At 40.7% G+C, this 15,110-nt stretch overlaps 3 protein-coding genes across 3 annotated transcripts; 1 reads left to right on the plus strand and 2 right to left on the minus strand.

Moving 5' to 3' along the window:
* The first annotated feature begins 66 nt into the window (after positions 1–66).
* LOC117744042 (glutathione S-transferase omega-1-like) lies at positions 67–2,579 on the plus strand. The gene is made up of 6 exons (XM_034552112.1): positions 67–167; positions 937–1,045; positions 1,155–1,377; positions 1,465–1,566; positions 1,792–1,898; positions 2,153–2,579. Exons 1-6 carry the CDS (start codon positions 140–142, stop codon positions 2,301–2,303), a joined length of 720 nt encoding a protein of 239 aa, XP_034408003.1. The 5' UTR covers positions 67–139; the 3' UTR covers positions 2,304–2,579.
* On the minus strand, positions 1,922–7,048 carry itprip (inositol 1,4,5-trisphosphate receptor interacting protein). The gene is made up of 2 exons (XM_034552111.1): positions 6,944–7,048; positions 1,922–4,932 (listed from the first exon to the last, which is right to left on the minus strand). Exon 2 carries the CDS (start codon positions 4,863–4,865, stop codon positions 3,249–3,251), a length of 1,617 nt encoding a protein of 538 aa, XP_034408002.1. The 5' UTR covers positions 4,866–4,932; positions 6,944–7,048; the 3' UTR covers positions 1,922–3,248.
* Positions 7,049–8,907: 1,859 nt separating this feature from the next.
* Positions 8,908–12,697, minus strand: fas (Fas cell surface death receptor). The gene is made up of 9 exons (XM_034552598.1): positions 12,531–12,697; positions 12,140–12,231; positions 11,237–11,371; positions 11,009–11,126; positions 10,770–10,834; positions 10,559–10,651; positions 10,258–10,301; positions 9,904–9,922; positions 8,908–9,525 (listed from the first exon to the last, which is right to left on the minus strand). The coding sequence occupies exons 1-9, from the start codon at positions 12,599–12,601 to the stop codon at positions 9,245–9,247; spliced, it is 918 nt and encodes a 305-aa protein (XP_034408489.1). The 5' UTR covers positions 12,602–12,697; the 3' UTR covers positions 8,908–9,244.
* Between the last annotated feature and the right edge of the window lie 2,413 nt (positions 12,698–15,110).

Genomic DNA, 15,110 nt, shown 5'->3' on the forward strand with positions numbered 1-15,110 from the left:
TTGGCTGATGCCCTATCTGACACGCCCTTGACGGAAGTAGGCGTAACCTCCACTTCAGCAATATATAGCTGATATCACTGTAAACTGTCACTTTGCCCTCTCGTGCCCAGACGACGTGACGTCCACCCGAAGTGTAAACATGTCGGCAGAAAAGTGTTTCGCCAAAGGTAAGAAAGCTACCTGCTGCCCATTGACGTCCTCATGAGTGACTTTTTTTATTTTTTATTTATTTTTATTTTTAAAAGACGTACATTTGATTTAAGTGTGCTCTCTGTAAGCCTAAAGAAGAGGTGGTCTGACTGTAAAAGAGTAAATGGATGAAGTTCAAGCTGACTGCTTTGTGAAAGAAGTACATTTATGAGATGCTTTACTTGCATAAGGCAAGGCGAGGCAAGTTTATTTGTATTGCACATTTCAACATGCATACAGGTAGTAGAGTTAGGACTTTGCTTCTATTAAAAGTCCTGCCTTCAAAAAGAACAGGGGTGTTATCAGATAATGTTCTTGCAATCTAATAAAAGTGAATGAATTCATACCGCAGAATGAATACGCTCACATTTTTATATTGCATTACTCTATTTTTCATGGATAAAGCATTTAAATTATGTAGTTGGGCTACATTTGAGAGTTTTATATAGTGTTATATATTAATATACCGATAGTTTAATCTGTAAAAATGCATCATACATTCAACATGTTTACATGTTTGGCATACACCTACAAATAAACTAATTGTAAACTAACTGTAGCTAAGTTGGTATGAAGGACATGTGTTCCTCAGAAATGATTTGAAGTAAAAAGTAGCAAGTGAGAACACTTTAGTTATATGTATAAGTACATGGTTACATTCAGGCATTAATGGTATAGCAAACATAAATCATCGTACTCTAGAGTTGCACTCAGTCATTTATGGCAATTCTAATATTTTTCTTTCAGGAAGTGCTGCACCCGGTCCAGTCCCCAATGGCCACATCAGACTTTACAGCATGAGATTCTGCCCCTTTGCCCAGAGGGCCAGATTAGTGCTGAGTGCCAAAGGGATCAAGTAAACACGTTTTAATTATACATTATCCTTTAAACTCTATAGTTCATTACTCCCAAAACCTGAAAAAAACAAGTTATTTTTGATTTTACAACCTGCTTTTGTCTTTCAGACATGACGTTGTCAACATTAACCTGAAAGACAAGCCCGAATGGTTCCTTGAAATGAATCCTCTTGGACTTGTGCCAACAATGGAGACACTAGCTGGTGAGCTGATATACGAGTCTCCCATCATCTGTGACTACCTGGACGAATTTTACCCCGAGAAGAAGCTGCTTCCCTCCTCTCCTTTCGGTAAAGCTCAGCAGAAGATGACACTGGAGCATTTTTCAAAGGTATTGTTGATGAAGTCTGGGGTTTTGTTTTGTATACTTTCTACTGTTACTATCAAATAATCATATTAATGCCACTTTTTATTACAGATTGTACCACTCTTTTACAAGATTTCAATGGGGAAAAAGAGCGGCGACGATGTCTCAGTACAGGAAGCTGAACTGAAAAATAGGCTTTCCAAATTAAACGAGGTAGGTTGCAAAGTCGAATGCTCAGGATTCTTTACACGTTCACCAGACGTGATTTAGTAGATTGTGAAGTCAAATTTGTCCCCAGGAATGTGCGTCTATGAATAGTTAAAAGTGGTCCAAGAAAATGAAGAACGTGATCTCACCCATGTGTCAGTCTTTATTGACTGTACCTGGCTAGTTTACGGTGTTTAATACGAGGCTGATGAACGTATGTTTATTTTTCAGGACCTGGTTAACAAGAAGACCAAGTTCTTCGGTGGTGATTCCATCACGATGATCGACTACATGATGTGGCCATGGTTTGAGAGGCTGGAGATATTTCAACTAAAACAGTAAGTAGTACTTTAAATAATACTGTAAATGAATACAATTTATTTATGGAAGCGTTTCACTCAAGGTCACCATAGAGAGTAAACAGTAGAAATGAGGTACAATACAAAAGACGTGCGAGAAGAGCAGAATCTCATCAGAACCGAGCAAACCAGTCTTCTTCCGTCATGACGTCCGATGGGTCACATTTCATGAGGCCGCTTTATGTTCATGTGTTGTAATTAGGCAAATTATTTGATTCCCGTTGTCTTTTCAGCTGTCTTGACAGCACACCTGATCTGAAGAAGTGGGCGGAGCTAATGTTAGAGGACGTGGCTGTCAAAGCCACAATGCACAGTGTGGACACCCACAAGGCCTTCGGAAAGACTTACGCAGAGGGGAAACCCAACTTCGACTATGGCCTGTAGGGAAAAAAGGGGCTCAAAACCTTAAACTGTACCATTTATTATTCATATCCATCTTTTGATTATGTTACTCTGGGGTTATGTCTGTTTTTCTAACTTTGATGAACTAGGAAAATATATTAACTATGATGAGTTGACATTGAAGGGGGGGAAACATTTTTACTGGCCATTTATTTTGTGATTGAGGGGAATAATACAAACAATAATGGAAATTAGGTAGTAAATCTGACTCAATGTGTTTTCAATGATCAATCTTTAATAAAAACTGGATGTAATGACTATGGCCTGAACTTTCTGTTGGTTATAAACAATAACCACATTAGACCCCCTCCTCCCCACACACACACACACACACACAGGGTAGTCTAATGTAATAAACTGAAGAACACACAGCAAACATAACTGGCAAAACATAATTATTAGCTGCCCATCAGATCTGCAACAGTATATGAAAACAAAAGCACTGTTATAGGTATTTGTTAAAATGCTTTTCCAACTGACAAAAGTGCATAGTGTTTTCTTTGAAAAGGTCAAAAGCATTTCTAAAATCTTCCTGCTTCTCTTAAAGGCAGACAGATCTACTGGAAAATCTCTCCAGCAGGTTACCCGATAAAAGAAGCAATATGACCAGTAACGGTCCTACAGATTTAATTAATAATCACTTAAATATACCCATCAAATCTTGTGGGACTATATTTTACAAACAGAACCCACTGTTGAATGTATGTATTGTTTGGAGTCCCTCAGTCACACTGAGGGGCTCCTTGTCAAGTGTGAAGAAAGCAGCAGCATAAAAAAAAAAAACTTCATGTCAAGATATCAGCTGTAACTAAAATAATGGTGCACCTTCTTCATTTGAGTAATTGTGCATCACGTGCAACTAATTGTAACACTGAACGATATTTAAAGATCTGCCAGCGCTTTAGTCATAAGAAATATGGCCAAAGCTCACAAGCTGGCATCCGGCCTGTGGTGCAGAGCGCCGTTGGATAAGTGCGGCGTGTACTCTTGTAAGAGCACAGGTGCATTTCTCAACATCTCGTGGAAATGCCCAACAGTTGCTGCATAAAGCTCCCTCTGCAACACCAGCGACCGGAACAGATTGACGGGCTGTGCCTTGCGAATCATCTCAGGAACCTGGATCTCCTCTGGCACTTTACTGTTCCCCATCAGAACGTGATGAAGTCTCTTCTCGTGTAGGCTCCTCTGCAAGAAGCTGAGCACATCCCGAAGCCTGGGCTCCGTGCTCTCAATGCTCCACGCAGAGGCCCCTTCGGTCAGCAACAAGTGCAACAGAGCAGTCTTCACATGGTAGTTAGTGAGGGCACTTTTTCCTGTGAGCTCTGTCTGCTTTCTGTGGAGGAAAGTAACAATCTGAAGGCAGTGCAAATGACAGGAGTTTTGTGGCAGGCGTTTGGAGAAATGTTTCAGCAAATTCCTCTCGTAGACAGCGAAAGAGAGGGGCCAGCATGGGTCAGGAGTGCCGTCACAATCTGACGGGAAGTGCGAGACAAAATAAGCATCCGTATCCTCCAGCTGAACCACCGGTATGATGTTCATTACGACCACTTTGCCCGAACGGAATCTGATCTTCAGAGCACCGGCGGCATCCAGGTTGCGAAAATTGAGCTCAAAGTCGTATTTGTAAGAGATGCGTCCCCACGCTTTGGTCACCGAGATCTGAAACCACTTCATGACTTGATCTTTGGCTAAGAAACGTGTGTTCCTGGAGCACAGCAGCTCATCGGGACTGCGGCCCACTTTGAGTGGGTCGTCCTTGCTGTGCAACAGACAAAGCATGTCCTCTCCCAGGTCGGCAGAGCCACAGAGACAGCCCTCCTCATTCTCCCCGAACTTGGTCACCTTTATCCTGCCGCAACCCTGCATGTCAGGAGGCATGTCACTGGAAGGGCTGCACCACAGGTGGAACTGGAAGGAGTACGGCTCCGGAGGCGAGAAAGGCACGATAAGGTCGCACATCAGTGGCTTGCACACCTTCCACGACTCGAACATGCTTCCGATCCCGATAAAGTCGCCGACTTCCATGTCTGCCTGCCTGTCGCACACGCTCCTGAGCGATTCCAGCAGGTCATCCGCAAAACCCTCGACAAACCCCCTCACCCTCCAGTTTTCATGCGCTGAAGTGTAGGCGCAGTTGTCGCAGAAGTTGCTCAGGATATCCTTATCCAGCACCACCGTCCTGGCGGTGGTGGATCCGCTCTCAGAAAACACGTCTTCATCCTCCGCTGGCCGAATTGCTGCGTCTGCACCACCCTGCGACCGGCACACCTCGATAGCGAAGAATAGAACGAAAGACACAGCGCTCCAAAAGTACCAACTAGAACCTTCCTCCGAGCTGGTTTCTTCCTGCTCTTCCTCAAGCTGTGAAAGCTCTTCCTCCAGCCTCGCCCGCTCCAGTTTCAGCCGCTCCTCGTGCTCCCGCATACGAGCCACCAGCTCCTCGTCCTGCTCCGGGAGCGTGGCATTCTCTTGAGGAAAGAGCAAGGGGTGGTTTAATATGGCAGCGGCCATCACCATACACACTCGTGCAATGGCACCCTGCATCTTCAACTGGTTTCCAACATGCACTTTTAGGCACGCCGCAGGCGTCCGGGCAGCTGAAGCTCAGATCCTGAAACAAAATCAGCAAATCACAAAATTAATGAATATATATATATATATATATATATATATATATATATATATATATATATATATATATATATATATATATATATATATATATATATATATATATATATATATATATATATATATATTTTTTTTTTTTTTTTTTTTTTTAAACTGGTATTTTTGTAAAGCGCTCCAGCCCCAAGGGGGAAGCACAGATTGTACCTCTAAAGATAGAGGCAGTGGGCTGAGTGACACTGAGAGTGACGCACTCGTCCAGTATCAGACATGGGAGGAAGGAAGATTGGTCCCTTTGGTCCCCCCTTCTCTGATAACCCTCTTTAGTTACCAACATTGTGTCTGTTAGCATTTACATCCTGTTCACATTTTGTCCAAAATAAAATTAACAACGCCTTCCTTTCTGGAAAATGTCCCAAAAGAAAATAGATACAATGAAATGCAGCTTGGAAGTGAAACAATGTGGGAAACACATTACACTGATGTTATTATCTTCTTTCCTGGACGTCAAATGTCATGCAATATATTGCACAGAAGAGGAAATTACATAACATTCTTGCTTATGTTCCACGCTTTTAGTAGAAGTTAAAGTGACAACCAACCGCACACTGCACTGGTGAGGAGACTGAATCTAGATATCATCATTAGAATCTTTAAAGGAATACAATACGTTTTAAACGGGGCTTCCTTCCTTTGGCAAATAAGTGAACAAAAAATGGGAAGTACACGTCCATTATGATCTCACTGCAAGATCATGAGAATATGAGCTGTTCTGTCAGACTTAAAATGACAGCAGTAATGGCAGAGTGTGTGCGGCCACAGAGCCAGAGAAACTTCCCATGACTTACTCACTGGGCTGTTTTCCAACACTTACATGGTTCAGTCCATCCAAACAAACATCAGGCTTGAGGGAGGCTTGTGCAGCAATTCATTCAAAATCATTTGAGATCATGGTTTGTTACAAAACATGTCCGCATAAACTACTGAGAAAAATACACTGGTAAAAATAAAACTACTAAAAAGGTACATAATTGTTGTGCAGCTGGTCGAGTTGGAGACTTTAATTCACATAGGGTTGAACACTTTAAAGAGCCATGCTTCATTTTTGATATTTTTGATATGAAACATCGTCATCTATAATGTAGCCAGTAACTACAGCTGTCAAATAAACGTAGCGGAAAAAAAGTGCATAATATTCCTCGTAAAATAAATGTATGGAAGAGTTCATGGAAATAGAATTAAAGTCAGTGGTGTAAAGTAACTGTCACTGGAGCAATCGAGCACTTTACTTGCGTACAGTTTTAGGTACTGAATATTATTCTACTCAACTATTACATTGTGATATTATATTATATATTATATTATAGATTAAGATCAACCTTCACAAACTCCAACATTAAAGTGATGTACGCATTGTTGTATCAGTAAGTAAAACCCAATAAAATAACACAAATTAATCAGAAACTGATCACCATGCATAATGAGTACTTTTGATACTGCAAGTTTATTTTGATGCCAATATTTTCGTATAGGCCAGTCATTCTGAATGCAGCTACTATACTATAACGGGGTACTTCTAAACCGTGATATTGTTACTTTTATTTGAGGAACAGATCGGAGTACTTTTGCACTTATTGGAAGTACATTAGCATACATGCGAAGTCTTCCAACACCCACTATGACGTGATGTCTCTCTCTCACACAAACACACACATGGCCAACGGTTACCGCCTCGGTTGTCAAAATAGTGATCCGCTCATCATGGAAATGTCGCGACAGAAAGACATTATTCCAGACACGTGAGTCACTGAACAGCGAACACACGGCGATTTATAGCAGCCGCGTGAAGCATTCAGGCAACAAGTAACAATCACAACGTTTAAGCCTTCAGGAAATATCAGCAACAAACGTCATTCGGGCAACGCAGGTTGCATGTTTAACGGGTTTGAAGTAAACTAAGTCGGGACAAGTGCATTAAAGAAGAGTGAACTTACCTTTGAGCTGCTCTCGGTCTCCGTTCATGGTGAAACACACTGAGTGCTGACGGCACTCCGGTGAACGCAGCCTCATCAAACTCATGTGAACGAGGGAAACTTTTTGCCTGACGGTGGGCTCCACCCAGAAACAGAGGCCCCGCCCAGTTCCACCCTCTTCAGCCTGAATATGCCGGCTGTGACCTCTTCTATGCATGTATGTTTACATATTATTAATGATGTGCACATTGACATTGACATTGTTTTGTCCAGTATTCTGATTGGACTGTCTGAACACCAACATTTGCAGAAGTCACTCACTGTGTATTGTACTAACGCTAGGCCTATTTTTTGTATTGGCTATTAGGCTCCAATGTTCTGCTCTTTTTTTGAACCATTTGAATACAAAACATAAAGATATGACATTGTAGGAAATATCGTTAGAGGAAGGGTCCAGCAACAGTTAACTTTCAGGCACTATCTAAATATTTTTCAGATACTTACTTATATAAAAGTACTACTAAACTGTAAAACTACTCCATTAAGTAAGAGCCCTGCACTGAAAATGTTACTTATGTAAAAGTAGATAAGTATAATCAGGGAAATACTACAACTCGGTTACACTGTTTCTACACAATGATAAATATTCTGCATCCACAGGGTGGTGCTTCATGCTTGAGCAAATTGGTCTAAAAGTGAAGGAGGGCAGGAGACAGATCCAACAGGGGTTACTCAGGAATAACTGCAACAACAATCCCACTTTTGGCCTTTGGATGCAGAGGTCCACCGACTTACAGACATGAATTTCATAAAATTGATGTCCTTCATTATTAGACAATTGCATCAACACTGCAAATCTTATGTGGATATTAGCCTCAAACAAATACATACAATTACACACTTTTCAAAGTGATGAATCATAACAGTGCTACTGTAAATGACGTGTTGTTGTCTACCATGTAAAAGCCCTTTAAGAAATGCTTTTGTGTCTTACGTCATCAACACCTCCCTTCACTACGTATAAAGGCATCAGTACAGTTAACTTGTCAAACACCACAGAGATGACGACCTCAGAGGGCACAGACGTGCAGATTAGTTGGGACTGGTTAAGGCATCAGAGCTTCCTCAGCTCTCCATTTTTTGACCCTGGTGCGCCGTTTCAAGAGCCAGCCTCAAAGCGAGGTGACTTGGGCGACAGCTTGGAGGTGCTTGTGCAAAATTCTCCTCGACCGTGCCCGTTTCATTCCCCCCCCTTTCTGGGCACTGGAGGCCCGTGTTTTCTCTGGCACCTGAGATGCTGACTGCTGTCGAGGACGTGGTGGCCCGCCTCTTCCTGTTCGACATGCAGTACGTTTTGTGGCATCTGCTACATCACAAAGTGCACTGGCTCTCTCACTTCCTCCACAAGGAGCACCGCCTCTACACGACTAACTTCTCCCTGACGACAGAAAACATCGGCGCCTGGGAGATGCTGAGCCTCAGCTTCTTCGCGAGAATAAAACAATTAAGAGGTGCAGTAATGTCACTTGTTTAGTTTCCTCCTCATCCTCGTTAGTTTCCTCCACCTCCTGCTCCTCTTCCTATTTAGTTTAGTTTCCTACTCATTACTATTTACTTACCCAACCTCCTGGAAGAGGAGCAGCAAAGTAAGGAGGGCGAGGAGCGTGAAACTAACGAGGACAAGGAGGAGAAAACTAAACTAAAATAGCAATAACAATACAGATTTCTAAGTACATATACAGAAGTAACACTTGGCCTATATTTTTGTTTATAGAGTATGATTCTCACAACAAATTGCTTTTTAATGTGGGACTTATTAAACAACTATAGATGCAGTTATTGCAACAAGCCTGTGAAAGGGCAGTAGTTGAAATAGTCCTTGGAAATGAAAATGTACTGTGGTATTCTGGTTTTAAGATTAGGGGAGGATGGCTGAACAGAAAAATCTGTCTTTGAGAAATAGACATAAAAACTAGACCACTTCCTATATTAGGACGCAAACAGTTTAATACATAATATACAAGCCGTGGCAGATATGGACTTTGTTCAGCCTTTGACCAGCATCATTATAGCAACACAAGGATCTCATCTATTTCAAACTGGAAGCGGAACATTTTTTCACTTCATTATTTAATACAGATATTAGTGATTCCTCACTTTAACATAATTGTAGATCACAGAAGTCCATTCAAATCTAGCATTAAATTCAGCTTTCACAAAGTTCGAGTACAGACAGAGACATCTCGTTCAAAATAATAATTCATACAGACAGCAGCGCAAATATTTAAAAAGTGCTCACAATCGACACATTCAAGCAGGAAGTTATGATCTAGACAATATATCCTTCACCTTCTCTGCTTTGCCCCTTCTGCTACTATTTTGAAGGCTTTGGATCAAGATCCGCGAGGCCTCATTTCCCTGGCTCTCCACCCAGATCTGTAGTAGTTGCAATGTCTGCTCCTGACTATTATGAGGGTGGTCCAGTCGACAAGACTCAATCGTAGCGTTTTCCATACGGCTTCTCAATGCTACAACCTGCATATCCCTCCATCCAATAATGTCTGCAATGTCAGACAGGTGAGGCTGGAGATCAACAACTGGAGCTGTGTGAAAGACAGGAAAAGTGGGGATTAATGTGATAAAGCAAACAACATAATATCACATCTTTATTGTTCTTGCAGAGAAATTCTCATGGACAAAAAACACAAATCTGGTCTGTTTTCAGAACGCTGCTCACAGCTTACATGTGCTCGGGGATTCATTTAGATGTGGTGCTGTACTAATCAGTTAGAAATACTTGGTTAGGGCAAGACTAAATAAAATACAACCCTCCCAAACAGAAATCAGCAAACATGCCATAAAATTCAGTCCGATTAGCAATGTATCAGGTATTTAATCTAAAAAGTTCAAAATATATAGAAATGGCAATTAAAGCTCTAATACTGCATCAATACAAAAAGGCATTTTGGGTCTTTTCTTACCTGCAAGATGCTGCATCTCCTGAGAAACAAGTTTTAGAACAAATTACAACTCCACAGTGATAAAGTATCAAACTGCTTTCACAGGCTTTACAGATATGTCACAGCACAGTCGGACTGACACAGAGCAAGCACACTAACACGGACATCAAAGGTTTCAGACAACTAACCTGCACCTCCTATACAAAGGGGCAGCTATGCCAACATTAGAAGAGAGACAGAAAAGTGTTTATCAAACATACACATGTGTACATGTTTGAAAAAAGAGGAGAGATAAAAACACGACAACAGCCAAACTTCTCCACAGCTGATCAGAGTTATTAATGGACTGAAAGAGATAAGTGGAGAATAACTTACCGGATCAGCAGCACTCGGTACGGATGGGATCTGGTGTCTCCTCTCTGATGACATGAATTAGGAAAAAGGCACACACATATTATTATAATATAATATTATATAATATATACGAAGCGATTACAACGTTTGAATTGAATGTTAACAGAACCTCTGGTAATATTACTCCACTTTCCTAGTTTTACTGTGAAACATATGAGGTTATCGTGCTCTCTACATAGTACATGTAGATGAGAAATAATAATAATAATAATTCTTCAAATTTATAAAGCGCTTTTCTCATGCTCTTTTTTCAAATACTCACGGTAGCGTTTTCTTATATAAAATAATGCAAGAAGACCCAGTCCAATGACTAATATTGCCACAATGCCCATTATTAACCCAATGTGAGGTTTCCCTGAAACACAAAGACACATTATATTTTAATTACAGACAAAATTATGACACTTCTGTTTATAAATAACATGGCAATCTACAAACTGAGGCCATCATGATGCAATAATGCTTAACCCTACCTTCAATTTCATTACAGACTGTGTTATTGTTGGATGTACAGGCTACTTTGATGCCCTTTGGACACCTTCATAGAAAAGGAAAGAAAGTATGAGAAAAATGTATTATTTTATTTGATTCTGCTTGCAGTCTATGAGGGTGGGTCAATAAACATGCATGTGAAACCTGTTTTGGAGACATTTCTTTAAGAAGCTATACATACATCTTCTAGTTTAGGGATATTAGACGGAACATAACTTACTCTTTACAGGGATTGCAGATTATACATGTTTCTGTGCCACTGCTGCAGTAGTGGTCCTTTTTACATTGGCACTTAGCGTCAATGGCAGAGGTACAGGCTTGCTTCACCACTAGATTTGCTAAAAGGACCGTAGAACCACACAACTGACATTAGAGGGGCTGAGCAAACTTCACATTGCTTCGAACTGTATTTTTCCTTTAAAAAACAACAACAAAAGAAACAGTATACCATTAGGTTGTGAGCAGGATGTGCAGGGCTCACAGGAGTCCAGGCTATTAGGCAGACTTCTGTAAGTATTTCGGGTGCAGAGTTCGCATTCCCCATATTGTTCACTCGTAGTGCAGTGCTCCTTCAAGTACTGACCTACAGCACGGAAGCCCACGAGAGTCGGAAAAAAGAAAATGAATCAGTTTGCGGCAGCCCATGATTTACACACCCAAACAGAGAGCCACATACAAACATATTCTAGCCAGTACTGTATCACTTTTCTGGCAAAACCAACACAAACAGTTTCAGGCGTCCGTGTTTATCAATATGTTCAAATTAATGTTAACATTCTGCAGTGGCTAAAGGTGTCCAACAACATATGTATGACGTAGACCTACCTCTCAGGATGAGCTTACAAGTAAAGAGGCTGGGACGTATTATGTTAAGAAATACTGCCCACAAGGGCCCAAAAGACCATGACATTTGCATCAAGTACTTTGTTGTTAAATTATTGCACAATAAAAACTGAAATGTTAGGGGAAATACTTCCTGCAATTTTTGATTTTACTTTTTTTACTTTTTCTTGAGGCACTGTCTTGTGGGCCATGTATCAAACCGCTGTGTGTGCATTTTAAGTTCATATTCTGCTTACATTGTGTATATTCTTGCACTATATAACGAATCTTTTGTCAATCAAAGTTGTGAACCACAGTGATTTGTGTTATTTTCCGCCCTTCTTTTAAAGAAGTCTGCTGAGTTTGTGAACCTATTTTCATCGCAGCCTTTACGGTGAAAGTGAACTTCTACACACACACACACACACACACAAACACACACACACACACACACACACACACACACACACACACACACACACACACACACACACACGCACACGCCTCCTCGACGGAGACCTCTACCCACCGGCGCCACACAGACAACAGATCCCTCCGCCATGCTCGTAAATGCCATCGACACACGTAAGGCTGCTGTTCCCCTCCGCGGCTGAAGTGGCGCTAGAGAGGCGGCGACAAAAATGAATTTAAAGTTAAGTTTTTACATTCTCAATATTAGCGAGAATAAATAACTGATAGTAACATGTTTTTTTCTTTAATTTTCAATCGCATAACGTACGTAGTGTTGTACTTACTCGACGCTTTCCTGACTTTACGTACAAGTGTTGCCCCATCGGTGTGTTTCCCCCGAGCCCCACCCGAGCATTAACACCGCAACCCGGTGGTCTAACATAAGTGCCCATAACACCTGTAACATACACCACACACTTCATCTCTGCAGTCTGTGTAACTGTACTTACACGTGCGCGAGGAGGGAGACCAACACACAGGAGATACACCACACAGGAAACCCGGTCGAAGCGGCTGCCATCACGCTGGGTTACTTAATAAAATGGTGTTAGTCGGGACAGTTTGCGTTGCTGCCTGTAGCGGAGGCGGCGACTCTCGACGGGATTTTTTTTTTCTTGTTCTTGTTTCGCTTTCTCAGTTTCTGACACCAGGAAACAACGCAGTGCGCATTCACTCCAGTATGTGTGCTTACATCGGAGCCTATAACGTTAAATAGTTATATATGTTTCCAACTGTACGTTATGATACAACTTTATTTATCACAAGGGAAATTGCTGTAATTTGGTTATCATATTGTATTTGGCAATGATGATAACCAAATGACAGCAATTTCCCTTCTCTGTGTTTTGGATACCACCAAATTAAAAGCATGGGCCATCATCTCCAGGGCCTCACAGTTAGCTGTTCATGTCTACTGGCTGTACATATTATTTACCAACATGAAGGACTAAATTGTGTTTCAAAGCTCCTCTTTCCATGATGATAGGAATATGTCAGTGCATTCATTTATTATATTTGTAGGCCTAACCTAATACAAGTGTGAGCATCAAAACAGTAGTTGAGTTTCAGAATGTAAACAATGGGAGCAACAGATCTGATAAATAGGACTCACACTCTCTCTGTGGAATAATTTACAGTACGAAAAATAGGACATGACATGTCTATGGTTTGAAGATTGTGTCTCAATTGTGCCACCAGGAGGTGTTATTGCTCTTTGTAACGTATGATGGCTGGAGGAGTTTGCTAAAATATAATAATAATAATAATAATAATAATAATAATAATAATGCATTTAATTTATATAGCGCTTTTCATAATACTCAAAGACACTTCACATAATTAAAACATCCTAAAAGCTAAAAAATAAATAAATAAGAATAGCTCAAATACAGGTAAAATAAATAAAACAAATAAATAGGGACTTTTGAGTCGCTCGAAATCTGATAAGAAAGAAAACAAAAAACAAACAATCACACATTAAAAGCAGTTCTGAACAGGTGGGTTTTGATTTGCGATTTGAATGAGAATCAGTGCAGAAATATCATTCATTGTCACATATATTTAAACTAGAGATTGTTTAAAAGATTCAACAGCAGATTTTCAAAACATAAAAAACTGCCTGGACCTCAACTATCTTGGTTACCTTCTTGAATTTTGTACTGCATTTCTTGAAAAAAACATGGCTCTACATTAATTATGTTATCAACACCCAGTTGTCATGTGATTTGTGAATGTGAAGTTTAAAAACATGCATCTTTGACAGATCGGCACGACTACTTACAGACTCATTACTGTTCCTGCTAGCTAAATAAATATATAAAGAAGGTTATGTAGGGAAGCAAAGGACTGCACAGCTGGATATATGCCACCCTGGTGCCATAATAAATACATGAATCAATATAATCTCACTCTTTGATTTATAAAGTTGTAGTGGAATGAATTAATGATGCTCTTAATGTGCTAAACAAGCCATTTCTGTCACAGGAAATGCTTTATGTCTGTGCTAAGAAATTAATGCCCCCTCATACCCCTAAAACATGCCATATTTGTTTGATCTCTGCCAAATGTCGTTAACAGCAAATTTATCTTTGAACAAAAGTGAAGGAAAAAAGTATTTGGCTGGGGAATAAGAACTTAACTTGAAGGAGAACTCCTGTGGGATTTGGTTGTTTTTGCAAGTGTATCAAATTTCAGGCCTTTGTAGTCCCAGGGAGTCCCAGTGTCGGATTTGTACCAGTCTGCTGCCTGCTCATTTGGCCCACTTACAGAGCAAAATTAACACACACACACACACACATGCACACACACACACACACACACACACACAGGTGTTTTTAGAAAATCATGAATTTGTAGTTTTAGCCACCCAGGCAGCAGGGCACTGGGTGTGGCAATGTTAGTTCAGTCTTTTGCCATCCAGGGTACCATTTTGATCCAGACTGAAATATCTCAACAACTATTGGGCAATGGAAATAATTCCAGATATCCGTGACTTCCAGAGGATGAGGACCAATGAATTTGGTAATTCCAATTCCCTGACTTTTCTTTTCTTTGAGTAAAGTGTTTCCACAACTGTTGGACCGACAGGACCTTTCAGCTTGTGGTCAAATCTTTATTTCTCAAAGTTGATGAACAAATCACATGGCTTCCATCCATCTCGGCTGAATGCTGCACATCATAAACTGTATACCTGCTAAATCCGTTTGTTAACATTGTCATCGTGGGAATGTCAGCAGGCTGACATTAGCTCAAAGCACCACGTGCTTCCTCACAGAGCGGCCGGAGAGTCTTCGTACTTTTGGAATTTATTTCCAAATACCTGCAGAGTTCATACGGTGAACATGTATTGCATAGCCAAATCTGAAAAAGCAAGTAGACCATGCTGGATTGATATATGAAAAAGAGGAAGAAAGAAAATATCTTGATTGGTAACATAATGTGGACATCATGCAATTAGAATGTAAGAAGTAAACCTGATGGCCTCCTTGGGGATAAATAAGTGGATGAGCCGGACATGGTCTTCTTGGCAC

This window comes from Cyclopterus lumpus, chromosome 15, assembly GCF_009769545.1.
Source record: "Cyclopterus lumpus isolate fCycLum1 chromosome 15, fCycLum1.pri, whole genome shotgun sequence".
In the NCBI taxonomy this organism is placed as follows: Eukaryota; Metazoa; Chordata; class Actinopteri; order Perciformes; family Cyclopteridae; genus Cyclopterus; species Cyclopterus lumpus.